The 27,689-nt window shown below is 44.5% G+C and overlaps 1 protein-coding gene across 5 annotated transcripts in view; it reads left to right on the top strand.

Moving 5' to 3' along the window:
* The window catches only part of LOC107227262, a 142,408-nt gene that overhangs the window by 62,253 nt on the left and 52,466 nt on the right, over positions 1-27,689 (top strand). For all 5 annotated transcript variants that reach the window (XR_006904975.1, XM_046743409.1, XM_046743412.1 and 2 more), the window contains exons 10-11: positions 448-751; positions 3,398-8,206. Coding sequence is in view for 4 of the 5 variants with exons in the window: in XM_046743409.1 (XP_046599365.1) it covers positions 448-751; positions 3,398-8,206 (5,113 nt within the window). In the remaining variant the exon portion in view is untranslated. The remainder of the gene's footprint in view (positions 1-447; positions 752-3,397; positions 8,207-27,689) is intronic.

Raw genomic sequence — 27,689 nt, forward strand, 5'->3', positions numbered from 1 at the left:
ACGAACAAGAGACGCCGTAACGCGTTTGCGATGTAATTAGTCACGGTTGTTCCACTTTGCCGTTTAAGCGCACGTCATACGCCGGCAGACAGGCGGCGGCAACGTGTTGTTAGGTAATAATTCACGAGCTAGCGTGTTCGTTGATTTTTTTTTGCTGACAGTTCGGGTTTGCGGAAAAGCCTTCGCTCGTTTTAATACCTCGAATCGGCTGCTTGATCGCTCTGAACTAATTGTTCAGACGCATAATTCACACGACCGCACATTGCATCGCGTCGCGGTGAAATCGGGTGCGCTTTACCAACATACCATTCATACATGTGCACAGGTATAAGGGAGAAATAATCGCCGTTTGGATTCGTGAAAATTCACCAGCCGATTTTGTGTTTGGGGAAATTTGAATTGCCCGCGTCTTTTGGATCAATCTGATCGATTGATCTTGATCCGCAGAGAGAAGAGTCAATGAAGCGACTACTCGAATGGAAACAGCGAATGCTGCAGAGTCCGTTAACGAGGAAACCCGCTAGCTCTGGAAGTCGTGTACAGGGAATTGCCCAGAATGAACTGTCGAGCTATTACAAACAGCAGGCTTTCCTCGAACTCGCTGCCCACGAAGCAAGCCTCGCCGAGGCTCGGCAAGCCAGGAGACGGGACGATGGACATCGGACTCATCCTCGGAGCAAAAGCACTGACGGCAGACGATCCGTCACCAACAACGTTTCCCGGTACAACAGTTATTCCAGCGACGACGAAGGTAGGGACTCGTCTCCTGGTTTAATTATTTAAGCTTTCGTCATTATTTTACTCATACATACAAATACGATTTCGATGTGGAATTTGGGGATATTCTTTATATTCTCCATTTTCAAGCGCACGAAAATATAGGTCCATCATTGTTTACGTAGTGTTCTTTTCATTTTATTAATTGTTTTTTTTTTCTTCTTCTTACTCGTCTACTGTGTACACTGTCGGAAAAAATATGCTAATTTTAACCAGTTTTCCAATTTTTCCGTCCACTTGAGGAATGTTCAGAATCTACTGTGACATTTCAACGGCATAGGTATAATGTTTCAAAGAGAACAATTTATCTGCAGGTTCAAATTAACGAAATTCAGTGTTTAGTCAACAATTTGTTCCGTCAAAGAACGTACATAATTACCATATTTCAGTTGATACTCTATTGAAATACAAGTCACGCTTGAAATGAGGCAAAATTTATTGGCAAGCTATTCAATGGGAAATTGTTGCTCGGCAGTATTTAAATTTAATTTAAAGACTTAAACTTAATTTTTTTCCGACCTGTAAAAATCTGCCGACAATTTGATATCGCTTAAAGTGATGAATATCTTTTGAACTCACCCTTCAACACGCAACTTCAGGTTATTGGTGATATAAATTATGCGCGCAATGTCAAATGAATCTTAGAAGTGTGTTAGTTTCGTCACATGAGAAATTTAACGTTGACAAAAATTATTTCCGACTGTGTAAATACGTAGGATTTGTCGCTTCTTCGACGCAGGAATACTTTATAGTTTAAAATAATCTAACGATGGGGTTTAACTTACGCAATCGGCTAGTAGAATTATTAGTTTTGTTTACTATTACCATTATTATTATTATTATCATTATCATTTAGCATCATTTTTAGTTCTCTGTAATAACACAATGTTTATTGTATTAGCGCCTCTTTGCCTCTGTTTCTGTCGTACCTATTGTACATTTATATATACATTGAAATGTGTATGATACAATTTACATATATGTATATATTTCATATATACGAGTAGATACACGTATTATTCAACTGTACGTATAATATCTTTTTATGGTGGATTTTAATTAACTTGCTGAATAATGTCCTCGGGGTTAATCAAACTTGAAGATATCCCGCATCGCGTTGCCTCACAGCCTTGACTTCAAATTTGATTGCTGCAAAAGAATGGCCTCTCCTTTTGCTCGGTGTATTTTCATCCTAACTTTCATCGTCCTCTTTAGATCCATCCTCCCTCTCACTCGCTCTTTTTATTACTCTCTTCCTCTCCGGCTCTCATCTGTCTTCACCTCTTCCACTTTTTTCCCCCCATCCGTATAATATGTCTCTGGTTCTGACTTCTCCTCTACATAATACGTATACCCTGACACTGAATCTCTCTGTCTTTCTCTCCACCTATCGCTCTTCACTGAACTTTTTCACCCCTGTAATCGAGGGAATCGTATTAATACAGAGTAATACAGCAGTGTAAGAAGATTCTCCCGCCTGAAATGAAATTACCAAAATGTCGTTCTCTAGTAGACACTATATTTTGGGCACGACGCTGCATCGTTGACCCAAAGCGTCGCGGAGTAAATTCTTCCGCCAGTTTAACATACCATGGAGTGATGCAAAATTCAACACTATCAACGTTTTGCACGTTTTGCCCTATGTTGAGTTAATTATGGTGTGGTGACGTGGTACCGATATTTTCAATTACACGTGGGGATGCAACTTGTTGTCAATGGTTCGGTGCTGGTGGTTGGGCTGGGCTGGGCTGGGCTGGGTTGGAAGACTAACACGATCGAGAGGTACGGCAAGACGATAGCTCGCTCGAATACTCTAACGAATGAAACACATAGCCTGTCTGAAAACGGCAACGCACGAAGCTCTTCAATATATAGATAAATCATATCGTATTATGTGTATATGTATATTATACATAGCGACTAGAGTCGAAACTGCATACCATACAGCATGTCGCCGCCAATCCAACTAACAAAAATATTCTTTACCGACGATTTTTCGTGGCCTTAATGTACCGTGATAACAATTATTACTTATTTTCGTACATATCGCACACAGTCGTAGACTGTGAATTCTGCACACTAACTCTCAGCTTCTAAAACCGTTTCCGAGCCAAGATCACTGCGCAAGATTGCAACAAAGTTCGTGCAATTGCCTCTATAGGTGCCTAGATCATTATCAAAACTCAAGTATACATGTATACCTCTTCTGAAGAATCAAGATTCGATCACGCTTTCGTAGTGCAATACACGCTATCCGATAACTAGTTTCATGTTTAAAGTTTCAAGTATTCTATTTGCTATTGGATCGAATGTTGAGGGATAGTTTGAAGGCTAACGAAGTTTTGCCGAAGGTTACTAGACACGCCCAGGTAGAGGGGATAATTTTGATCCCAGTTCGCTACGTTATTGTTGTAAATAAATCGTCGTAACAGTTTAGAACGAACGGGTAGTTAACAGCGCAGTAATCTTGTCTTGGACGGAGTTCGAGCGACCTCAGCTTCGTCGTTATATTCTCGGTCTGGCTTTCCTAACAATTCTAGCGTGGTGGAAGGTAACGAACGTTCGTTCCGGTTGACTCGAGAGTAACGGAGGATATTATTATTGTTTGACCATAACTCAGAGTTGGGCAACGTGAGGCACAAGCGAACCCGTAGACCCTCCCACGCTGGCAGGAGCCCCCGGCAGGTTCTGGACGAGCGGACGTTGTCGTCTGCTGCCTCTTCTTCCGCAACCTCGATCACCACCACAACCACCAGCACCGCCATGATCACGACAGCCGCAACAAGCGCCGCCTTGAATTATCCGACGAGAGTGAGCGCGAACGGCGAAACCGTTTCCTCGCCAATTCATCCGTCGGCGTTCCCTCCCCAGTATGAGAACAGCCGACATAAAAACGCGTCCCGGGGGAGCCGTCAGCCTTGCGGTATCCCGCCTGACGCCGGATACGGGGAAATCGGCTTCTCGCCGTCGTCCTACGAGGCTATAAACAACCCGAGATCGACGGTGAGGAGATCGACCCGGAAGGAATCCGGGCCGGAAGTTGGCACCGGGGTGGATCCCAAGTGGCAGCATAATGAAACGCCGAAGAAACCTACAGGGATTCTGAAACAGACGAGCGCCCTTTGCCACCCTCCGTGCAATGACCAATCGAGCAACTCCGAGGGGAGGCTCAGCACTCTTGCCGGTTACATACCCAACGACACTTGGCACGGGCACAAGAACGTCCAGTGGAACTCTACGAGAGGTGATAAGGATGACTGGGAGACGAAAATTGACGAGGCCAAAGTAATCAAGGAATTCTCTTATCAGTACATCAAACCTGAGCAAAACCCCCAGGACTCAACGCCGCCCGATGTACAGGCCGTAAATCTCGTTCAGTCCAGGATCAAGTCCTTCGAGTCAAGCCTGGATGAAACACCAGGGTCGCTGCTCGCCATGCAGGAGCCTCTCAAAGTTTCTCCGCCCCAGGCAACGGAGGCTCACGTTTCACGACTCGATCCGACACGGAACACGACCGTCATCCGCGACTTTGCACTGGGCGATTCGAGCCGGGAGACCAAAGATTCCGTCGGCGTTGAGGAGGAAGCCTCCACGGACGATGGAAACAAGTCGGTGAAGGACCTCCTTGCCGATTTCGAGCGGAAATCGCAGCAGGCTCAGAAACAGGAGAATGACAAGAACGAGGAGTATAAACAGCAGCAGAATCGCGGGGTGTTGAGCGACACCGAAACTCTCCTTTACGAAACGGGTAGCGACCTCGATCAGCCGAGTAAAAATGTCGCGGAGGAAGACGAGAACCGGGAAATCCAGAGGTCGGTGAACGTCGAGGAGAATTTTACGGGGACGATAAGGAGGAGAAAGGACCTCGGTGACAAGAGCAGGAAAGTCAAGGATTCGAAGGCTGGCTCGGAGAACGAGGCGGAAGCTGCAAACACCCAGGAAATTTCCAACCCCTGTTACACGCGGCTGAGCGTTACCGAATCCTTGGTCACTCACGACGATCAGCTGTCGGTGGAAAGCGAACTGACCAGCCCGGCCTCGAAACCAGATGACTTCAACCCGGAGGAACACTACATGCCGATGGCACCGAGGAAGGCGATTCTGGACCCGTCGAACGAGCGTCCAAATTCAAAGATGATGGAGAGCCTCTTCGCGAGTCTGGACCACGAAGAAAATTCTTACGTCGAAATGAGCCAGAACGGCATCGGGCACTCACTTCTCGCACCCGATGATCAAGACCGGAAACACGACTCCGGTGATTACTCGACTCTCGATCCTCCCCACTACGAGTTCGTATGTGTTGCTGACAATAAAATGGAGCCGGTCTACATGGAGGTCAGCCAGCTTGCTGACAAGGAGGACACCGAGTCGTCGGGGAAAAAAGCCAAGACGAAGAGAGACTCGGGAAATGACGTTCTTCCGCCGAGGCCCGACCTTCCGGACATCCTGACTGCCCTCAAATCCGACAGTTCCGACGCTGACGACGAGTCATCCAAGGACCTCGACTCCCTCGACGCTCCTCGGCATCCTCGGTTCAGTCTCTCCGACACCTTTCGCCCGGCCTCGTATTACTTGGGAGCCAGCCAGGCGCTCATTGCCGAGCTCCACGACTCGTCGGACAGTGAACTTGTTTCGCCACCGCCGATCCCGACCTCATTGCCACCCCTGGACGACCTCGATTCCCTCGAGATTCAAGACTCCTTAGGCGAAGCGAAGAAGGTCGCGCCTCAGGTGGCAGCGAGTCGGGACAGCCTAAACAGCAGGGACTCACCAAAGTCCTGGAACAAGCCCGCGGGTCAAGTCGAGACGCACAGACCACCCTCGAGGTTCTCCGATACTACGATAAGCTCGACCTTCCGCGACAGTCGAATGTCGCTCGAGAGTGCCTCGGGCAGCGATTCTGTGGAGCTTAGAAGCCCCGAGGAGGAGGCCAGGCACCGTCAGATGAAGCGACGCCCGGTAAGCGACGAGGTCTGCGAGGTCCTCGACAGTCTGGACGAGCTCGAGTCCCTTGGGAGCCGTTTCGACGGGGCAAGTATCGACCTGGATCAGTACCTCGAGGAACTCCAGGCCCGGGACGCGTTCAACGTTGATCTGTACGCAAAGGACCTGAGCTACAACAGCATATACGGATTGAACGAGTCGATGCTCGCCACGGATAAACACCTGCGAAAAACAACGAGTCAGGAAATATCCGGCAAGGGTAATCTCCCCTCGTACAACACCCTGGATCAGCCTTACCAGTACGGTGCCAGAACGAAGACGAGCTCGGCCAGCAGTCTGCCGTCGATGAGGGTCAGCGACCTACCCCCGATGCATCAGCACTCCCAGTCCTTCACCGGCGACGTTCACTACGAGAACGTGGTCAGCTTTTCAACGCTCCGCAGTTCCCCCGGCGTTCGTTCAGAGCACGGCGACGGTTCTAAACCGGGGGAAAATTACCGCGGTCAGAAGATACCGTCCCATCAGCGACCCAGCCCCTTGATTTCTCACAGCAGAGACTCCAGCTACTCTCTAATATCCGGAAATGCTTCGGTATCCACTTCCGTTGCCTGCCAACGACCCAGTAGCGCTCAGTCATCCTCCGTCATGTCGCAGATGGGCTCCGTTTCCCCATCCGCGCCTGGTAACGGCATTCCAAACGCTTCGTACTTCGAGCAGAATCGCCGATCGCAGGGGCGACACTCCCGCGAAACGAGCCAGGACTCGGCCCGCTTCTCTTTATCGCCGAATCACAGATCATCCGCGAGTCAGGACTCGGGTCAGTACCCAGCGTCCACTTCCACCGTCAAGCTCAGCCCCCAGTCCGCGTACTACAACGCGAGCCAGGTGCAGAACGACCAGAACGGGGCGCCGTACTACTACAGCGACCTGCAGGCCGGTGTGAGCGGAATAGACGCGCTGATCAACCGCAACTCGGCCTCCTCGAGGCTTCCGCAGCTAAACAATCAACGCGGGGACGCGGCCTTAGCGGCCAACAAGAGGAACGACATCGGTCGCATGGTGAATCCCATTCCGAGACAGATGCCGCGGCAGATACAGGTCGAGGACATCGACGAGGCCAGGCGGATTGCCGCGGAACTTAGGAAGTCCAGCACCCAGTTTCTCGCTGAGAAGAAAGCCGGGCTTTTTCAGGTCGACAAGCGGAACATATATGAGGCCGACACCCTCAGGAGGGTCAAGTCGACCGACCCTCTACCTGACGTCTCCATGATCCCGGACCTCAACTCGCGGAACATTTACCCGCACGGTATCCGCGATAAGACGCAAGATGAGCCCAACACAACACCGAGCGGATCACGTTTTCAGGTGGAAATCGGCACCCGGTACGCCGCTCATCGGAGGTCAAGGTCGCTCGAAGGCCTTCTGGACGATGCCGAGCTACAGAATCTGGTCGAGCAGAGGTACGGCACCGGGCAAATGATCGGCTCGAGGCAACAGCGGGAAACCACGGTCCATCCTTCGCCCGTGCACAACCAGAACAGATTCAACGGCGAGGATCCCTGGGAGCAGGACTCGCTGTGGAGGGAGAGTCTGCGCAGGGTCAGCCTGAGGCACGCGAGATCCCTCGACAATTTGGAAGCCTCCGTCGGTCCGTCCGCTGTTCAAGATGGGCGGATAGCCGGAGCGCAGGGGTCGAAGGGTCGAGCGCGTATCACGAGGGGCGCGACCTACGTGAACGACAGCGTGATTCTGCGGAGGGAAGCCTCGGAGGTGGCCGGGGAGAGTCACAGGATGCGAAGAAGACAGGCTGCCGCGAAAGACCGGGATCAAAGCGAAGCGCAGGGAATGCAACGTGGGGAGGAAGTCGACGAGGGTCGAAGAGAGGAAGAGGAGGCGGAGGAAGGGAATCCGGGGCCCGAAGAAGAGACCTACGAGAGGCTGGCCATGGACAGAATTGGCGTCGGCGGTTACATCTGGGACTCGGAGAACGAGGCGTACCGGAAACCGGGGACTGCAGCGGCGGCTGTCCTCCAGCAACGCGACACTGAGCATGATAATCGGCAGAATTTTTTAGCCGAAGGCAACCTTCCCCCAGCTCCGGCGATGGCGGAGGCGTCACGCGGGTCTACGGCAACGTCCGGTTCGTTCGAAATCGACCGGGAGAAGCTGCGTCAGTGGGACCTGCTCTCGAGCGCCTGCTTACTCCAGGAACAGCAACGGACGTCAATGTCGGAGTCGGGGCGAGGGTTGCCGACGACAGCAACGAGCAGGCAAGAAGACGGATCGGCGCCGGCGCGACACCAGGAGTCGACGGCAGACTCGACGATCCCAATCGCGAACGAAACTTCGGGTGTTTTAACGTTCGATACGCGCCGTGTCCCGCCCGGTCATCCGGACGCCAACGAGGCCCAGGGCCAGGACGACGGGACGACGGTTACTCGCGGAGCGGCGACGACGGACGGCTCCAGCAGTGCAAACGGTACAGGTGAGTGGCCTTTGGGGACTGGGATTTTGAGGAAGTAGGCGGAAGGTCTGTGTTCCAAAGTCGCCGCTCCGGAGCCGCTCGCGCGAGTCGTCGTCGTCGTCCTCAAACTGTATTAGGACCTCCGGTACGTCTGTATACCAGGAATTCGTTTTTCCATTGTCGAGCATCACGCCGCATCACGCACATTCCGGTATCGTTTTACAATTGGCCACTTCGGATACACCCGAAAAAACCTTGTCTAAATACCATTTTCACGTCATTGTTATACCTGTACATGTTGTTTGTTAGGAAAGGTTATTCATAAATTATATTTGCAACGTTTTGAATTATTCAGATAGTGCTAATCTCAGGGAAAATTTCAGCTCAACTCCATTTACTCTCAGCATCCACATTTTATTATAAATCATTCATATGTATTTGTCATTTTACTGTCTCATCGTCAGTGTCTTTCTGACATATTACTTAATTTCGATTAGTTTTTTTTGTTACACTTTACTGTCGAGGAAACTTCGTATACGTATACTCTAGAATCTCAATCCAATAATCGTACGGCAATAACAGGTTCCGATCAAGAGATGCTACGAAATGCAAATCAAAAATCAGCAACGTATCAAATCGTGAAACGTAAGAAATGGCTAAAAGTAGAACTGAGATTAGTGACTACACGGTAGCGGAAGAAGGGTTTTTTTCGTGACGAGAATAACTCCGAAATGTGGGTAGTGGGCTTTTGCAGGATGAAATCGAGGATCAGTAAATTTCGCGTCCCGTTTAAGAACATTAAAGGCAATAACGCCCATTCGCAGATATTTCACAAGCACGTTCGCGGGTTCCAACTCACCGTAATAAATTATTACAACACGGATGTTTAATCGGACGAGTTAGCTTTTCCCATCGTATTTTTCGTCGCAACGTATCGCTCGGTAGAAATGGTATTCTACGGAGCAACTGGGTTGAAGTTTTTGCACAGTTTTAATCAAGAGTACAACGCACGTGTGTTTTATACATATATGACGAATTGAATTCCCTTTTTGCCGGAGAAGTTGAGACGGCGAGTTGGAACACGGCCTTGCGTCGCGTCTCGGTGGCGGTTGGGCAATTGCCCGATAATTTTCAGCCCTCCTCCGTAGTTCCTAATCTGCGTTTCATCCCCGACGCATAACGCGAGGGCCTCGATTCGTCGGAGGATATTTTTCAAACCGAAAGAGTAGGGATCTCCTGATGCATAATTGCGCTTTGTTCCGACGTTGGAATCGGCAACAATCAAAATGATCTGATAACTGTCAGCATCGGTAGTCGATGCACCCTCGGGAAGAAGTTTCAAAGTGTATAAATTGTAGAGAGGCGACGGGGAGAGTCGAGACCGACTTGTAGGCTAATTTCAACCCTCCGCATTCTTTCGTTACTTTTTTCAATTACCACCGCACAAAGGAAAGAGGCCATTCCGGTGCGAATAGCGCTTGGAAAAAGACTTGGCGAAGAAATTTTATTTCCTCTCTTTCTCTCTCCCCCTATCGTTTCACCGAATGGAACGTAACGCAAGGAAAGGGGAACTCGGGCGTTTCTCACGAAAGAGTACGAAACCCTCGGGAAAAGTGATTCTCATCCTCCATATTCTTCGCTTCCTCTTCTTACTCTTCTACTCCGAGCCAGTCGACTGGACAAATGCAAGTCGATTCTTCCGACCAGCTAATGTCTTTCGAAACTCATTTGATGAAACTTAATAAGTTTGGGTTCAAATATCGGCGCTCTCCTCGTTGCACTTTTTCAACCGAGGAGATACAATGTTGCCTGAAATTAATTCGTCACCGCGTCACAACTATTACCTTATGTAATTCCGTCTAACTATATCTGGTATCTTTACACATGTTGTACCTTTACAAAGATTCTCTAACGTACGACTTATTATACATACATATATACATGTTTTGTACAGCGATAGATAACTCATTATTAGAATAGATAAAGCACGACTATAAACATACATATTATATATAGAAAATGTCACGCCAGTGGACATCGAAGTCCTAAAAGAGAACAAATTTTTATATTTTAACTTACTCGTTCTATTTTTTAATCAATTTCTCTTAAATTTTTTTTTCACGCAGGACATTTTACCCTTTTATCAAAGTTTTGTACTATTTTTTATTTTTTTCTCCTTGATTATATAAAATGTAATTTAGACACACAACGTACGCGAACGTACAGCTAACTAGGCGTAAACACATGTAATTTTAATACTAGCATTTAAAAATAATTCTACCCTACTATATCCATCGGATGATTAATTACTAAAGTATATAGATTTTTAACCATAATGAGTATTATATTATTACTTACAATTGTACATATATAAGAAGAAAAAAAAGAAAAAATGCCAATTGTTGTACAACGCTGCGTATACAGCAAAAACACGCACAAATACTGACTGAGAATATAATATGAATATATACATACCCAAGCCTGCATACACGAGGCTCGAGGAACTTTCTTACATAATTTCGTATGCATTATGAAAATATTTTTTTTTTTTTCTATCTCTCACACATTTTTCCTCCGCATTTTTCTGCGAACCGTCTTTCGATGCAACCGCATATTTAGAGAGCTCGAACGGAAGATCAAGCCTGAACTCTTGGCTAGCTTTCGACATTATATTTCGCAAGACACCGATCGCATACCTCGACTACGTATTGCACCTCATTTGAAAGGTCATCCGCTCTTAAGCTCCGGTTATAGCTAGCGGCTCACCTCAGACATCTAGCCGCGTTAATTCGTCTTTAAAAATTGCTCATCTCTGCGCAGTTTCCCTTGCAATTGCCTCGTTGCACTCTGGACTCGGTTCGATAACGCGTTTCCACCTATTGGCATCGCTGTTGCGGTAGGTACAACGTCGCCACAGGGCTCGGGTGCATTAGACATTAGTCGGTAGCCGTACTATCTGCAGCTACTGTGGGTGTGTGTAGGTATCTATAATGCTGCAGGAGCTTAAAGCGGAAAAGCTTTCATGCGCCGCGGTGCGGGTCTTGAATTTTTTATCAGTACCCCCATTCGATGTATGTACCTGCAGTCCGGTAATTCGCGCATTATCCGTGTATGTGTAACATATACGTATCCCAAAGTACCGGGTCGCCATTTCGAACTCCCAGAGTTCGATCCGATGTGCCAGAGGATATGACTCGTCAAATATTCAAACACCAGAGCCGAGGAAGAACCGCGTTTGATATGCTGACTTCGACTTATAATTCCCATAAACCTTAATATAATGCCTGTATAAAGCCGCCTTTCGAATTCCTTGGATTTCTTGGAATTATTCTGTTTTTTGCCGTTCTCTTCACGCTTCCACAATTCCCGGCACGTGTTGCTCGATAGAAAAATTGTTGACAAACGATCGCTTCTGAACTTTCAAACTTTTTTTTTTTTTAGGTACTATACCTAAAAGTTTTTCTAGACGGATTTCACTGGAATGATATTCTCGCGGAGGGAAACAACGAACTATTAACTTGTCGTGAAAGAGTCGCAAAATTAATTCGTCGTTTTACTAATTTCCAACGAACCTAAGCTCGCTATTCCGCGTACATCTCCACCATTGAACAACGCAATTATGAAACGGTTAAACGCGCGCAATCAGCAAACGAATTGGGTCAGTCTCGAACCATGGCACGTATGCACAGTGAGATCTTGACTTGAGGAGTAACGTAGGATCGCGAAATCGCGAAATAGGGGACACTGGGAAAGTCGAGAGTACGATTGGCCTCCCTCTCTCTTTCTCTTTTTCCAACTTGATGTCATAACTCGTGGAATCCTCGAGGCACCGCCGAGGATGTCGGGGTCCAAGTGATAAAAATGAATTCTGTGTAATCTGCGTTGATTAACGGCGAACCGGCGGCACAGCGAGGAGCGAAGTACATCGTCCCTTTTTCCAAGGGATGCGCCGCAGATGCTACGAGGGCGATTTGGGACTCCGGACCCACCCGTTTGCTCTCTCTCTATCTACATCTTTGCTCGTATATTTCTCACCGGCGTATTCACTCGATCCCCCTCACGTATTTCGTTATCTTTTCGACTTCCAGCATTTTTATATCATATTTTCTAGTCATTTGTTATGCCAACTTTCCTTTCGCGGTAGATAAAAAATTAAATTATAGCCAATGTACGACACGCTTGGCAATATTTTCGCTTCTTTTGTGCAATGAACACTTCTGAGAAACTAATCGGAGAAATTATGTGCGGCTGAACAAACCGTAGGTAATAATAATTCTAGACGTTTGTTCAAAAAATTATTCGACAAGCTGAAATTCGTTTGGTTCTTTGAAAGCGATTGCACGTAAAATCATGTCTGGATTAATTATATTAGTATTCTTTTTCAAGTATTTATCCATGTAAATATGGCGTACCTCAAGAGTTTCAAAGCCTTTAAAGGTATAGAATGCCTGCACGAGTAGCCTAAAGGTAATAAACACATTACAATCAAAGCTGGATATTCCATTGGTTTTCAATATTATGCAATTTACGCAAAAGAATCGCACAATTTTGACCTACAGAGGTACGGAACAGTCAATTACAAGCTATAAAATTCTCAAGACAATATAATCGATTGTGAATAATCAGTTTATACGAATGAAGAATCGACGAGCAATTGGGACAATCTTCTTACACCGACGCCAGAATTTCTCGTTCTCGTCTCTTTGAAGAGGCTAAAAACCTGCAAAGCTTCACCGAGCCCGTGCACTCACACACGATGCATGACACGAATCGCGAAATCAATCGTCAATGTGTGCGTGACAAACAAAACCTGCGGACACACACGACTCCCAGTTGGCGTCAGGGCTCCAGGCGAAATCATACGATGTTTTGGTGTGCGTGTCGTGTGTGACGTAAGAGTTTCCGGCGTGTCGGTGTAGCATGCCTACTACTCAATGGGGACAGAACGAATCATATCCCTCTGCCGGACTCTCGGCCCCCCGAACGAGCATCTGAACTCGGCAGTCACTCGTTGGCGGTCCGACAGATACGACGCGATTTAACGAACGGCGACGCGTATGCGAAGCCACGTGTGCAGCGTCGCGACGCCGACACCTGTTCAAGGTGCTCGTTGTTGTGAGTCGACACCATTCGTCCGGTCCGACTCACGATCGGTCGTTTGTTTGCGTAGAGACGCGATGCTCGGGGTGAAAAGAACCGGGTCGATGTCTTTTTGTAGCTGAAGAAAATCAACATCGATTACAGCCTCGTGAATTATTGCACCGACGACTGTAGTGCGCGTGATTGATCAAGGCCGAAGGAAGTGTTTGTTTCACTCGCAGCCAAGTGAAGACACAAATTCACGGTAGTATTCGGTTGGATCGTTCAGGGATGAAGGTGATATTTCGATCGGACGAAGCTTGATAAAGCTGAATGCACGATGAATCGGGGTGGAAACATTGAATACATCGATACAAGTATCGTCGAGTGAATAAGTGCTGGAAACGGAGTGTCGTCTGGTGATATCGCGTTTTGAAAACGGGTTTCGTGACTGCAAACGGTAAATCAGAATCCCCGAATTATGGGACGTATATGACATCGTAAAGCGACAGCCGGAGCTAAAGAGACGGAGACGGGGTTGATGTTTTAGTCGGGATTTCGATCGCCCGTTTAACCATCTAAAGTGAGCATAAACGCTGACCTTTGAACGTTGATTATTTCATCAAGTGTGAAATAAGGTAATCAAGGGTTATACGTTCTCGTAACAGTCAAGCGAGTCTTGCTGAGAAAGACTTGAACACCGTTTCGGAGCGGGTGCAACGATCGGGGCTGTTACTTTTATTATTATTATTCTACTACTACTTATTCTTCTTCTACTTCTTCATCCGTTCTTCTGCAACTTCACACCGTTGCAAAATGGGAGGAAAAGTTGGACTGATATGCGGAAGCTGCTGGTCAGGAAAATACAGTACGTAATCGACACAAACTTTGTTATATGTTACTTTTTACGTACGTAGTTTGTTTTTCAATTTTTAAATTTTTTTTTCCTCTCCCCCTTCTCTTTTCTCTTTCATACCACCTTCACGTTTCATTTCGCTCGTAAGTCGCATTTGGTACTTTGCGGTTTTCTTTCTACCCCCTGCAACGCGTGCGGCTATAATTCCTTGCTAAGGAAAACCCGCGATTCGCGCAGCGAGAGGCCATGCATATGTGTAATAAATCCGATCAAGCCGCACGCACTGCTATGGAAACGGAGGCTATGAAAAATTATTCATTTGATTAAATTAATTGAAACTATCCAGGTGATTCTCGGTTATTAGAATTTCCGGGGGAAAGAACGAAGTGAAAACGGAAGAAGAAATAATTCAAGGGGAATTCGGTGGATATAATAATGAAAGTCCGAGAGCTGCTAGTCGAACAGAAAAGTTCACGTCGATCTGTTTACATACTCGCTAGCTCGATCAATTCTTCACAAAGTTTTATCTGTACCTTACTTGATCGGTCAGATTTAACGGCTTGCTAATAATAAAATTTAGACGGTAGAAACGTAAACTCCAACGCCTTGGAAAAACGATACAGTGACGGTCTTTGTTCGCTCTTTTGTATTTCATCAGTTGACGAGTTTGCAATTAATTGTAAATCCTCGCACCTGGAGGACTCGATGCTATAAACATAACCATCAAATTAAATTCCTTCGATTATACGTACACTTTGAGTAACTGATTCATCTCACTTGGACAAATTGACTTTTTATTGTTATCCGAATGTATACACTTTGGTATATACTTTATAATACACTTTTATTCTTTGCACCTGATCACGTTTTATCAGCAGCTTTGAAATCGATCGAATAACGAGTTCCGATAAAGTCTCAGAGCTTTCGACTATCGTGGTTTGAATGATCATCGAAGGATAATTGGGGCGGCAAACGAACCGGAATTTAAGATGAAGAATTTCCTTCCATCGAAACCCTCGCGAATCGTTGTAGGACTGTTTCAGGCATATCCTCGCGGCCTTTTCACCGACGACGATGACGGCATTCGTGTGCGAGCAGCTTCGTTTTCGTGATCAGCGAACTTCCCTCGCGGCTTGTCGTGCAGAATGGGGATTTTAGCACGCCGGAAAATACCGAAATACCAAACGATTCTGAATTCTTGGAATGTAGCCAGAGAAAATCTTCCGGCTTGTAAGCTTGCTTTTTCTTGCCTCCCGGCAGTCAAAAGTGAAACGCAAGAATACGAAACTTGTGATTCTTTCCCTTTCCATTGCGAAATTCTTTTATTATATTCAATGTCAACTCGCGAATACTAGGAGAATCGACTATTTATTCTGCTTTTTATTTCAACCTCTCCATCTTTGGCTTGTGAATGTTGCACTTTTGTGAAAAAAAAAAGAATTCTGCATATATTTCGAGGAAAGATAAAATACCTACGCTTTTGAAATCCAACCGTGGCGTTTCAGCGTTGAAAAAAAAATACAGAATCGAATGAATTACCAAAAGCTCTGTTTTCATCGTGCTTAATTCAATTCTTATTCTAATTATTCCTCGTAGTAGACGACAGTTTTTTTTCCTCTCTCTATACCTCGTGCAAGTGATATATTTGTTTCTTTAAGAAAACTGCCGGAAGTTGGCGTCGCGTTTCTTCGTGGAAATCCAGTTTAAATTGATTTAAATAAACCCTTATTCCTCATTTGTATATTTATTCGCATCACCGTAACGACAACATCCTACACCAGCATCGGTGGATGAATTTCAGAGGCAACGTTCCTGTTTTGACGTTCAATACGGCATTACGGAGATCACCTATACGCATTATATATAACCATCTATTACGGGATCTATTATAGTTGACGCGTGCGATTATTGCCTAGGGAATCAGCGATATGAGGAGAATCGTCGAGCGATGGATTGATGGTCTAAAAAATTCATCCGACGTTCGATTTGGCCGCATCAAATATTGACAATCATTGAAATTAGTATCGATTATCGGGGTGGGTAGCGATTTCAACGTATCCACATCGATGCCAATTCGCGTGCTTACAGCGTGTGGAAATGCTATTTTCCAGCCCACACTGATCGGGGCATGTGCATTTATCTAAAATTAATCGACTTTCTGTTACACGCTTCGAAGGAACTCCTGACTTGATCAATTCCCAGTAAATTGCAGTAATTAAAAAAAGAATCAGGGTGTACGTTCCGTTGCAATTTTATTATATCACCGAAATTTTCCCACCAAGTCAGCCATGGACTCCTTCTTTTCTATTTACAAGACGCCAAAATTATCATCGCGTTTGATAATTCAAGATGAAGCAATTTCGATAAGAGGAACGAAACACGCAAGCCGTCACGCAGGCTGCTTGTTCTCAAAGTTCTCTTCACGCTTCGTTCGCAGTCTCTCCTCGTCGAATGGTTCGTAATTTCTTGTCCCATATAACGCAGACGACACACCTGTTACCTGCGTCGCTGCTACTGCGGCAACGTCATTCGTGAAGGAAAAAGCGAGCTTTTCACGAGTGCGAAAAGTAAGAGAGGAACGAAGAGGTGTAGAAAATAAATGTGCGGACAAAAATTGAGAGCAATAGTTAAGGCGAGATGAAACGAGACGAGATTCTCTTTGTGCGTATTCGTATAATGTTGCCTGTATCCGTGGGTTTCTCCTGCTGAAAAGAGAGAATCGAACAGCGAGCGAGGAGAGCGGAAATTCTCGACCTCATCCCGGAGAGGTAACTGGACTTGTAACGGCGGTTACGTTCAAGTTGGGAAAGAGACTGCGCAGTTTCGAAGGGCCTGTAAATAAACAATAACCCACTCTGCTACTTTTTGACGGATCATTACTCGGCTCGGTAGCCGTGCGCGGATGCGGGTCGTTTCCTCGGGCAAAAAAGCTTTCTACTTTTGTCTCGTCTGTTTATTATTTATATACGTATATCGCATAGTTTCGGAAAGAGCAGTGAAACAGGGCGAAAAACATTCGGAAAGTATAAAAATGAAAGCCTTTCAATTTCTCGTTATCTGACCGCGTATTGCAAGAATAACAAAACGGAAGGATGTGTATATTTTTCTTTCGTCGCCATTTTTCGGTTAGATATAAATAGCGTGAAATGGATGGAATTGCATTGAAATCGAATCACGCTGCAGCTTTGCAGGATCGTGACAGTTGTGTATATTTTACTCAAAATGCTCATTCATTACGGCTATTAATTTTCAGCCTTCTCTCTGCAGCGACCGTGCTTTAAAAATCGATTCAAGCTGCGTGTGTAAAATTACACCTATACCCTTTGTCGAAAGACTGGCAGACTTTTGTTTCGCATCGTTTCGAAATAAGTTTTTCTTTGTGTCTAGTACCGGGAAAGAAATGCCTTTCTTCTGCTTTATTTGATTGGTAAAATGAAATCGTAATTTCATTTGCCAACCAGCTGCTGTCGAACTTCCGTGATTAATCATCGGCTGATCCTTAAAATTTCTGAGAATAAAAAACCGCAGAAATTACCGTTCCGGTGTACAGTACGAGAAGAGTGAAAAATATTTCATTCTCCAACGTCAGCCGTTGTGTTAAGACTTTAAAATATATATTGACCATTTTTTTTCGAAGCAATCAGCTGCTCAACCCGGATTAAAATAATTGCTAAACAGGGATGGGCTTGACTGTAATGAACTGACTGAAACAAAGATATTCGATTTTCTTTTTTCGTCGTTTTGTGAAACATGGCCAATTTCGATCGGATTCGGCATGAGTAACGAGACACCGTTACCGACATGAAAAAAGTCAGACGAAGTCAAAGTACCGTGCAGATGTGTACAAGGGTATCATCGGTCAAGGCCAAACGGCGTCAAGGCACGAGTTGCCTTGGCCTCCGGCATCCGCGTGGCATCTCTTGTCTCATTATACGTATACCTATGTACATATGTTATGTATATGGATATCCTGGACGCGCGTAAGTGGAAACGGCCGCTCCGGTCGGACGCCTTGGCTCTGGAGCCGCGTTTCGAGCAAACAAATACGAGTTTCCGTCGTGTGGACACACGGGTACGCCGTATACCGTTATCCTATCCTCTCGCATTCACAAACTCGACCTCGGACGATTTTTATCGCCGGATTCTTGCGCCAGATGGAGTTGCGCGTGAAATGACGCTCGAACGAATTAGGCTGTCGTCGTTTTTGATATCAGGAAAAAAACGGCGGACAAAAGTATCGAACTACTAGTTTAGCTAGAACTAGTTTAGCTTTGTTCTATAGGCAAGAGAAAAATCTTAGTCGAAATTACGGTCGCACGAAAATGATTAGGTTCGAGTTCTGTAACGGTGCAACTTTCGGAAAATTCATCATTTCGCAACTTCGGGATATTCTAAAAATTTAGTGAACCGTAATCTAGCAGTATGGTTGAAAAATTCATATTCTACAAGGTTATTTTTCGTGGGATGTTTTGTTGCATTAACGTTACTGATTTCAATATCGTCGGTAATCAGACGCGACGATTCGAACGCTTTGATTATTTTATTCTTGTCGCGATTTTCCCGAGTATTACGGTGTACGAAAGAATGACGTTAAGTGACACAGACGCGAATCCGTGTCTGTGCTTGGGACTCAATTGTTGCGCAAAGACGAAAAGAAACTCGTCGTCAAATCCTTTGTCGAGGAAAATAAGCTTAAATGTAGACAGATGATGTTTTTCAATTTGCTGAAACATTGCGAATACCGCTGCATGAAATTTGAAGTCAAGAATTAGATGCGCTCTTGAGGAAAAATACTGCTAACATTGGCTGTCGAAAAGCGGAGGGACGCTAAAGTTAATGTCGCGATTAGCCTTGATCAATGTCTGGAATTTAACGTACGGCTCATCCGGGAAGCGCTAGGCCCGTTCAACTAGTCAGTCCATATTCCACTGTCCTTAATTTTTGCTTTGACTTCAACCACCGATTTCTGAGTATTCGGAGATGATCTTACAATCAGGATCTGATCCGAATATCGGGGGTGAAGGATCCGGGCCCGTCGTATGTAACCTGTTGAAGTACTCCGATGGAAATTATTGCTGAGAAAATAGCGAGGTGTAAACACGTGAATTCTCGGATCGTTTTCGCATCAAGATTCAAGATTGTGTAAATGGCGAATCTGCGGCAGCGTCGGCGTCGCCTCTGCAGGCGTTTCGGCCTCTTTGCCTTTTAGGTATAAAGGTGGCTGCGACTCCGCTCTCATAAATATGGGCGCGAAATCGATCGAGACCCCCCGGCACCAGGGGTGAAGCGAAACTTTGGGCCAAAGCTGCGAAGCTTATGCGTCTCGCGATTCCGCGACGAACGAAACTCGTCCAGGATAAAAGTAACCCGTTGCCAACTGGGACACGCTCCTTCTATATTTGCCTTCGCGGCTTATAAATATAATCGGAAATTCAGGTCGCGATGCTTTCAAGTATTTGTATAATTCATTTCGATTATGGATACCCATATGCAAAATCGTTACGAACTTTATGAAATCACAGATGGATTTTACACTCGATTATTCGTACATTACGGGTGTGCAAAAATTCTCGGCGTTGCACGTAGACGACGATACCTAACGTTGGTTGTAATCGAGACTTTGCTTTTTTATCTCAAGCACTTCTGTATTGTACGCACTCCAAAACTGACCATATAGTGTAGAGAATATGGCTTGTTCTTATCGTGAAAGTTTGTGCGAAAAATGAAAATCGATAAAGTGTACGTTCGAAATTGAATGTTGTTCCAATTTAATCTCGGTAAAACAGCTGTGGATTTGAAAATACTAATTTGTTCTGTACATGGAGAATCTGCCGTTAGTGAAAGTAGTACGTGTTAATGGACAATTCTTTCATGAAGAATAACCATTTTGTATTCTAAAAACCAATAAAGGTTTTTCATTTTTAAAAAAAGCCGACAACTTTTGCTCACCCCTAGTATTTTCGCTGACATCTTTCCCTAATTCCCTAATACATGGAAGATCGAAACGACGACGGGCTGATTGAGAAGCTAATAATACACGACTTCCGAATTGACACTCAAAATGATTTTGACGGAATCTGGAATTAGATAGAGCGCGGTGTGTTCGTAATAGAGTATCAGTGGCGATAATCAATGTCCGAGTCTTCGATTATAGAAATTGTCAAAGTGCAGTTGAGGGCTTGATTAACGTCCCGAAAAGTGAAAAGCTCCTCTCAATCGAATCGAATATAATATTGCGAATGAAAATTCCATCGTTAGACAAGAAATATTTAGTCGTTTTTTAAAACTCCAATCTTGAATTGACGGCCCGAGATTTCGGGCTGATTGCCTTGCATTAGTTATCGCGATATAATGTTCGCAATATAAGTTCTTGTACAGAGGCGTGAGTTCGATTCAATCTTCCGCTTCTCAAGTCACCGTGCAGCAGCAGCAAATCGCTGTGCAGTAAATGCTTCGCGGAATTGTGTAAATTGGGAACGTTTCTTCACCCGTAAGCGTGTCCCCGGTAAAATATTGCGAAATGCCGTGAGTCGTTTTCTTCCAGAGGATAGGTAAAAATTCAATCAACCGGAAATAGAAGTCTGTAACATCTCTTACGACTCTCCGCTGCGACCCCTGAGTTAATTTACAAAATCATTAATTGGCAAGAAAAGTTAGTGTCATACGAATTCGGCGATAAAGACCGCCGGGGAATTGGAAGAAAAATAAAGGAGATGAAACGGGATGAAGAAATAAAAAAACATGGCCTCGGTGTCGTCGAGAGGAAGAGGCGACGATTAGCTGTCTCTACGCTAATTAGGCACGTCGTTACGTAACGCGTGGGGGGACAAGCTAATTATGTTTTCTCGGTCAGGCTTTATAAGTTAACCGCGTGCAGTAAATTGGTACTTCCGGCCGTGACCTACCCTCGGTTTTCCCCCGATCGTGCTCTACCCTTCGGTAACATTACACGCACGCACGTTTACCCACGTACACATATGTATTCCCGCGTTATGAATAACGCATTACGTTTTGCGCGTATGTACGTGTATATATGTATGTATATGTATTCCAATTCGCACGACACGACGTATATCACGCGTTTCACGCTCAGCGATACTTTTAATTGCCTTCAATTAAGAACATTCGCTCGGCAGAGAAGCTCGTCGCGGTGTCCAATTAACGCCGATGCAATTCTCTGCGACTTTGACTCATGTTACGCATTTCTGTCCGTTTGTTGTGTTATACAAACGTTTATTAAACAATTCCATGAATTCACCCGTGGCGCCTATCTTTTTGCGTGTGAAACTTGCCAGTTACGGTCATGATGTATATTCCACGCAATATTACCGTATTAATAACAGTCCGGAATCGCTTTCACTTTTTCCCGTTTATCATTTACTTTTATTTTGTCATGTACGGTATTACGTTTTCACATTATTCACCCTTTACAGTCGAGCTGTAAGTGTCTCCTTATTTTTTTCGCTAAACAATCGCAGAACTTTCTTCAATCTCTCGTAAAAATTGAAAGCCAGAAAAATTCACGCGTACGAGCCTTTCCTCCATTAAAATTGAATAAGAATAAAAATGAAAATAAAATACGCCGAGCTTCACGCTTATTCGCAATTTCTGGTGAAAAGGACCGTGATCAATTTCACACAACACGCACAGAGCGCCGCGTGCATCAAATCGAGTCGTTGCAGCAGTCAATCGCTGAAGTACTTTACCGTAGGATTGATGGCCAGTTCGACTCGGTTCAAATTAAAACATACGCCAAGCAATGCCCGAATCCACTCCTACCGGGTGGCGCGTGTCTGGTTCTCGTCACGATTATTCTAGACCACCTAAAGATAACCATAGAAACTTCGGAGCGTGTGAATGTTTATACAGTGTACGAAGGTGTGCACACATGCTTGCGTTGTTCGAATAGTTTGGTTGGGTTGGCCAAGGCGTGGCAACGCTCTCATTTCTCTGGGTCACGGCCTATCTGGCTTCCGGCATTCGTACGTGAAGCGAGAAAAAAAACTGCAGGTACGAGGCACGAAAATTTGTCCGTTAAAAAAAATTTGTTGGATAATTCTTGGTCAAATTGTTTATTTTCCGATGGCTAAGATCGAGGGTTCAACCATTTTTGTGCTATTTGAAACGACGGCGTATGTACTACTTCGGTGTATGGTTTTTTTTTTTTTTTTTCCTGTCTGGTGCAAAAATGTCTATCATATTCGTTAAACTTGGAGTTACCAATGTTAAAAAAAAATGTGTACACATGTATGGATAAAAATATGTCAGAGAAAGCAGAATAAAAAATGAAAAAAAAATATCCAGCGTGAATTGCGCTCCGAATGAAAAGCAATTCGCGAGAATCGGCATTATGTACGACGATTCAATTACCTTTTTGACGCCTCAGGACAATATGGCCGACGATGGGAGATTGTGTTTGGTTGTTCGAAGAGCGTCGATGCCTTGCAGGTTTTGAGGCTTCGGGGGGTCGAGGAGAGAGAGAAGGAAGGGAGGCTGAATCGAAGGGTTGACTTTTATTCGACGCCCCCCGTCGTCAACGGGAGCCGTTTGTACTTGGGCCTTCGCCATTGTGGTGCTTCATTGTTCCGCATTCTTATTGTTCACATTTCCACGAGTGAAATCAAAGACTTCGCGTTCGTCCCCGCTCGTTATACCCATTCATTCGAACACCCTGTATAAGGCTGCACCGGCGAAGCTTTTTCAAATTCAACTTTTCCGTTTTCCTCCGTTTTTTGTCGTCGTTGTTGTTATCATTTTTTCGTATACAACAGACGTTGTGACGTTTTGTTTTTTCTTTCGTCGCACAAAGCTTGCGGGGCGTGACTTAATGCATATTTTATCGAGGTTAAACCGAATCCTCGCTTCTGCGACAAACAACGACCATCCGCATCGTGTCGGCTTCGATTCGGCCGGTTTGAGACTCTTTTACGCTCGATGTTAGAATAGCTGCTACAGAAATCCGGGGACAATAGCTTTCGCGATCTGTTCAACCGCTTGTAATATAAATACGCGTTAGACTCTCTGAGCTAAAGAGCTTGTCTTAGCCGTGACATGACGCGAATCACACCTTTCAGCTAATTCATGCTAATTCTTGAGTTACTTCTTATTATTCTGCTTGTTTCGGCTTTCCATTGTCTCCGCTGTTAGGCATAGACGCTTTACAAAAGAAAATGTTAATAAGAAGGCCAAGGCGAACTGAGATACGTACGTAAGATAACGTACAATCGTGTACAATTACATTTAACGCCCTTCGCATGACAAACTCACTTTTATTCTCTTTAATTATAATAATCATCATTTTTACAACCTCGATCTATACAATATGGCGTTGATAAATTGTCAAGAAAATTGGGTTGCCTTGGCTGCAATAAATCTTTTATCGTAATTGTTATCGGCGTTATATTATACCGAGGAAAAATTGACTTCATATGGAATCCAATGTTGGTATCTATTTACCAATGAAAGCGGTTCGGTAAGAACAAATTTTACGATCGAGAAATTGACTTTGTATAGAATTTCACTGCGAATTAATATAGCTTGTCCGAAAAATGTTCTATTCATTTAAATATAACATACGATTCAAATTCGGAACCTCACATTTGCCCGCATAAACAGGTGATTGGCTCGAGTTAGATTAGATTATTCCCAGCATTGAAAATTCCAACCATAAGTGCCGCCCAACAATGCGAACAATGTCTTTAGCAGCTGGTAACTACATAGCCATACACACCTATAGCGAAAAAGAGGTCTAGTCAATTTATCATCTCACAGCAAAAATTCGCGGACAAATTACGACCGCCAATTTTTATCCCTCATTGAAATTCCACGGTTTCGTTGAAATAGTCCAGAAACAGCTTGCGGCGAATTACACCGAATGGAATTTTTTTTTTTTTTTACAGACACGTAAAACTGCGCAGCTTCAATTGATAATGCAACCGCGTGTATTATCGTAGATTTTCAGGGTAAACTCATTGAGAATTGCAGGCACAAATAACGGACACACCCCAGGCATGTGGAACACGAATAAAGTGGAAGCTGTCTCGCGGCTTCCGGAGCTTGGGCAAAGTATGCACAATATTTCAAACCGCTTCTTTGCCTATCCTGCTGTACCTGAATAACTTTCCCGAGTTTCTGGTACCTATCCAGGAACGTTATACTTCGCAAGGACTCGCCACAGTGTGGCCGGATTTACCTGACTGCAGTTACCGTAAAGATAAGGGATATATTGTTCGCGATAAAAGGGACAACCGCGTATTATAGGCATTGAAAACTTTTCCCGAAGACGCTGCGGGCGTACACATACATGCGGTCCGATAAAGTACGCGGGTGTAAGGTACGAAAGGAAGGAACTAGTCGGATGTACCCGAAGAAAGATTTGCCTTTTCGACCAACATCCATTTTTACATTCACTTTTTATCAAAGGATATTTCGTGCGTAGCCGGATGATTTGAAATTTTTATCGAAGCTTGCGTCGCTTTTGAAAACTTATTTTTTCCATGTATATATGAGGTATTCCGCACGAAACAGACCTACGTATGATCATCACTGTCGGCGATTTTTTCTATTTTCAAGTATGGTGCAGTGTGTATAACAAACAAAACAATATTTTCCAGCGAGTTTCTCCCAAAAACACGAAAACTCAGTTTTCGAATGAATAGCCGCAATCGATTGGCTTCGAATTTTTCTCACGAATTGTTTGTTAAGAAACAAAAATTTTGAAACAAAGACGAAAGTGGGCAAGCTTTTGGCTTAGAAGCTAGAGGCGAAACAAGTGATGGAAAAGTGAGGAAAATGTAATTGAATATAAATACAAATTTATATTTTATACGTTTTTTTTCTCACTTTTCAATTACCTGTTTCGTCTCTAGCTTCTAAACCAAAAGCTTATGCATTTCCATCTTGGTCTCAAAATTTTCGTTTTTTAACAAAGAATTGATGAAAAAAATTTGAAGCCAATCGAGCGGGACTATCAATTCGATAATTGAGTTTTCGTGTTTCCGGAAGCGGTAAAAATCAAACCCGCTGTTCAGAAAATACAAAACTCGGTGAAAAATGTTCTTTTTGTACGGTCTACATCGTACTTGAAGATTTAAAAAAAAATCGCCGATGGTGAGGGTGAAACGTAGATAGGTTTGGGGTGGAATGCCTCATATTTTAAAATACAACTTTGTGTGTTTGAAAAAATATCCGAATTCAATTTGCAAGTTTTAGATGACCCGACGTTTTTTTTTATCATTACTTTCGTCATCGAAGCGACGTTTCTCTGTATGACAATTAGCCGAAAATGCGTCGTGATAAGAAACAAAACTGTTGTAAATTCCCGCACGTGTAAATTTCTCGCGTAACGTTTTCGCGTACGTATATATGCGTAAGTATGCGTTATACGAGTAGATTATACACGTATAAACGTCTCGCTCTCGCGAGGTTGCAGAAATTGTTTTGGTAACCCGAGCAGACGGACGTAAATACCCGCTTGCAAACAATGTTTGTCGTTTCTCGGAAACAATGTTTGCCAGGGTAAATATAATTAACATATAGACAGAGCGGTTGCATTTGTGTAAACCGTTTAGAAAATTTTCCATTGCTTCTACGTGTGGAACAATTGTCATAAGGTAGGTATAATTATAACGGTTTTTGTTAGAAACAGAGAGAGAGACAAGAAAAAAAAACCTAGAAAAACTATTCAAACCCTTGAATTAAACGTCAGTCGGACGTATGAAACATTGATGCGTTAAATTTGCTGAATATGAATATTGCACGCAGCGTTTCGTACATGTAACCGCAGATCGCATTCACTTCCTGCGAGGCGTACGGACTACCTTTACACGTGCAATTCCGCTCTTTGATTACACATTTTGTACAGTTTTCCTCGGTCAAGATTCCGCCCATTCTTTACCTCGATGCACATCCACCGTGCAGCCCGACTGCCGAAGGGCATCTATTGTGACGGAATACCGGAACGTACAGCAGCTTTACATTCCGCATATGTGTATCAAGCCTCGATTCAACCTACCTGCCGTCTACTCGTGCAAGTTGTCGCAAATCGTACAAACTGCATCTGCATACGCCGTGAATGTCGAGTGAACCGACGTCTTTTCGAACTCGTGAACATACAAAACCCGTCCTTATAATGCAGTCATTATCCGTCCTGACGACCGCCTACGGAATTGAATACTTTGCGAGGAAAATACGTTGGCGTGTATGCAGAAATGGAGTCAATGTGGCTTATACTTTCCGTGTATGGAAATGCTTTTTTAATTGTCGTGTTTGTGGTTTGATGGTGAAGAGGGAGGGCTCGTTACACTCTCGACAAAATTAAACTCAATTTGGAATACTGCGAATCCCTTGAAATTTGGCCGGACCTTGGAACGACGAACTGATTTTCTTTTTCCAATGTACCCGTTGGGAATTTTCCATCCGAGGAAAAGCTGTTATATGATCAGCAACCTGTAATTGGATCATCGGTATAATATTTCGTATTAAAGGCAGAGCGCGAACGGTGTAATTAGTAGAGCAACAGCAATTAATTGGGGGCGCCTAAGCCTTCCTCCACGAAAAGCCCGGCTCTTAATCGGCTTGACATTGAAATTGGGCGAGGACGCTGATTCAGTGACCGAAATTCGCCGATCTGTTTAATTAACGTGCCGCGCACGCGAGCCTATTGGATCAATTTAAAACCTGAGTACTATGAGCCTGGCCGTGATATAAGCATATAGGTGGGTCGGAAGGGAGAGGGACGGGAGATCAAGAGAGAAAAAGAGCGAGAGAGAGAAAGGGAAAATTCAAATCGCCTTTCAACTCGGGGCGCAGCTTTGGACGTTGTAATCTCTTCACGTGGCTTTGACAGGCATTTCATAGCTCTCGCTCTATTTTTCATTGTGATCGTATATTAATATGCATATCTACGGTACTCGAGGGGAGGAAATCGGAAAACAGTGTGACGCACGAGGCCAATCTTCGGATGCCGTAGGTCGCAGCTGACGTTCTATCACGACTAGACTCTATACTCGGGAGTGTTTTTTAAGTAACAAACTTGGATTTGTTGGAAATAATCATGTTCAAATCATTGTCGAAATTCGGATCGATGGATAATGAGATTGTTCGAGATTTTGAATTCTCCAAATTTGATACAATCCATAATTTTTTTTCCTTCGACACAACTAATTTTATTCGGAAACTCGAACTTTCGAAACGATTGATTTGCATATTGAATTTTTCGAAACTTTGCAGCGATTGGCTTTGCGTTTTTTTTTTTCGAAATTTCAATGCTCTCAACTTAACCTTTCATCTACTGATTGAATTTTGATGTGAATTTTATGTGTGAAATTTGACTTTTTGAATTTTGATTTGTTGAATTCTTAATCGTATGGAATTTTGGTACCCAAGTTTCCGGAGTTGCTATTTTTAACAATGAATCCATAGTTACTGTAGTTTTCACCCGTTTCGAGCAGGTCGCGAACTTCGTGCCGAGATTGCAGGCTCGTTAAAAACTGCATCTACCACAGTTTTCTGGTTCACGAAATCCGGCTTATGCAGATACCCGGATAGTTGGCTCTGCTAAATATCGTG

Source organism: Neodiprion lecontei, chromosome 6, assembly GCF_021901455.1.
Source record: "Neodiprion lecontei isolate iyNeoLeco1 chromosome 6, iyNeoLeco1.1, whole genome shotgun sequence".
NCBI classification, from domain to species: Eukaryota; Metazoa; Arthropoda; class Insecta; order Hymenoptera; family Diprionidae; genus Neodiprion; species Neodiprion lecontei.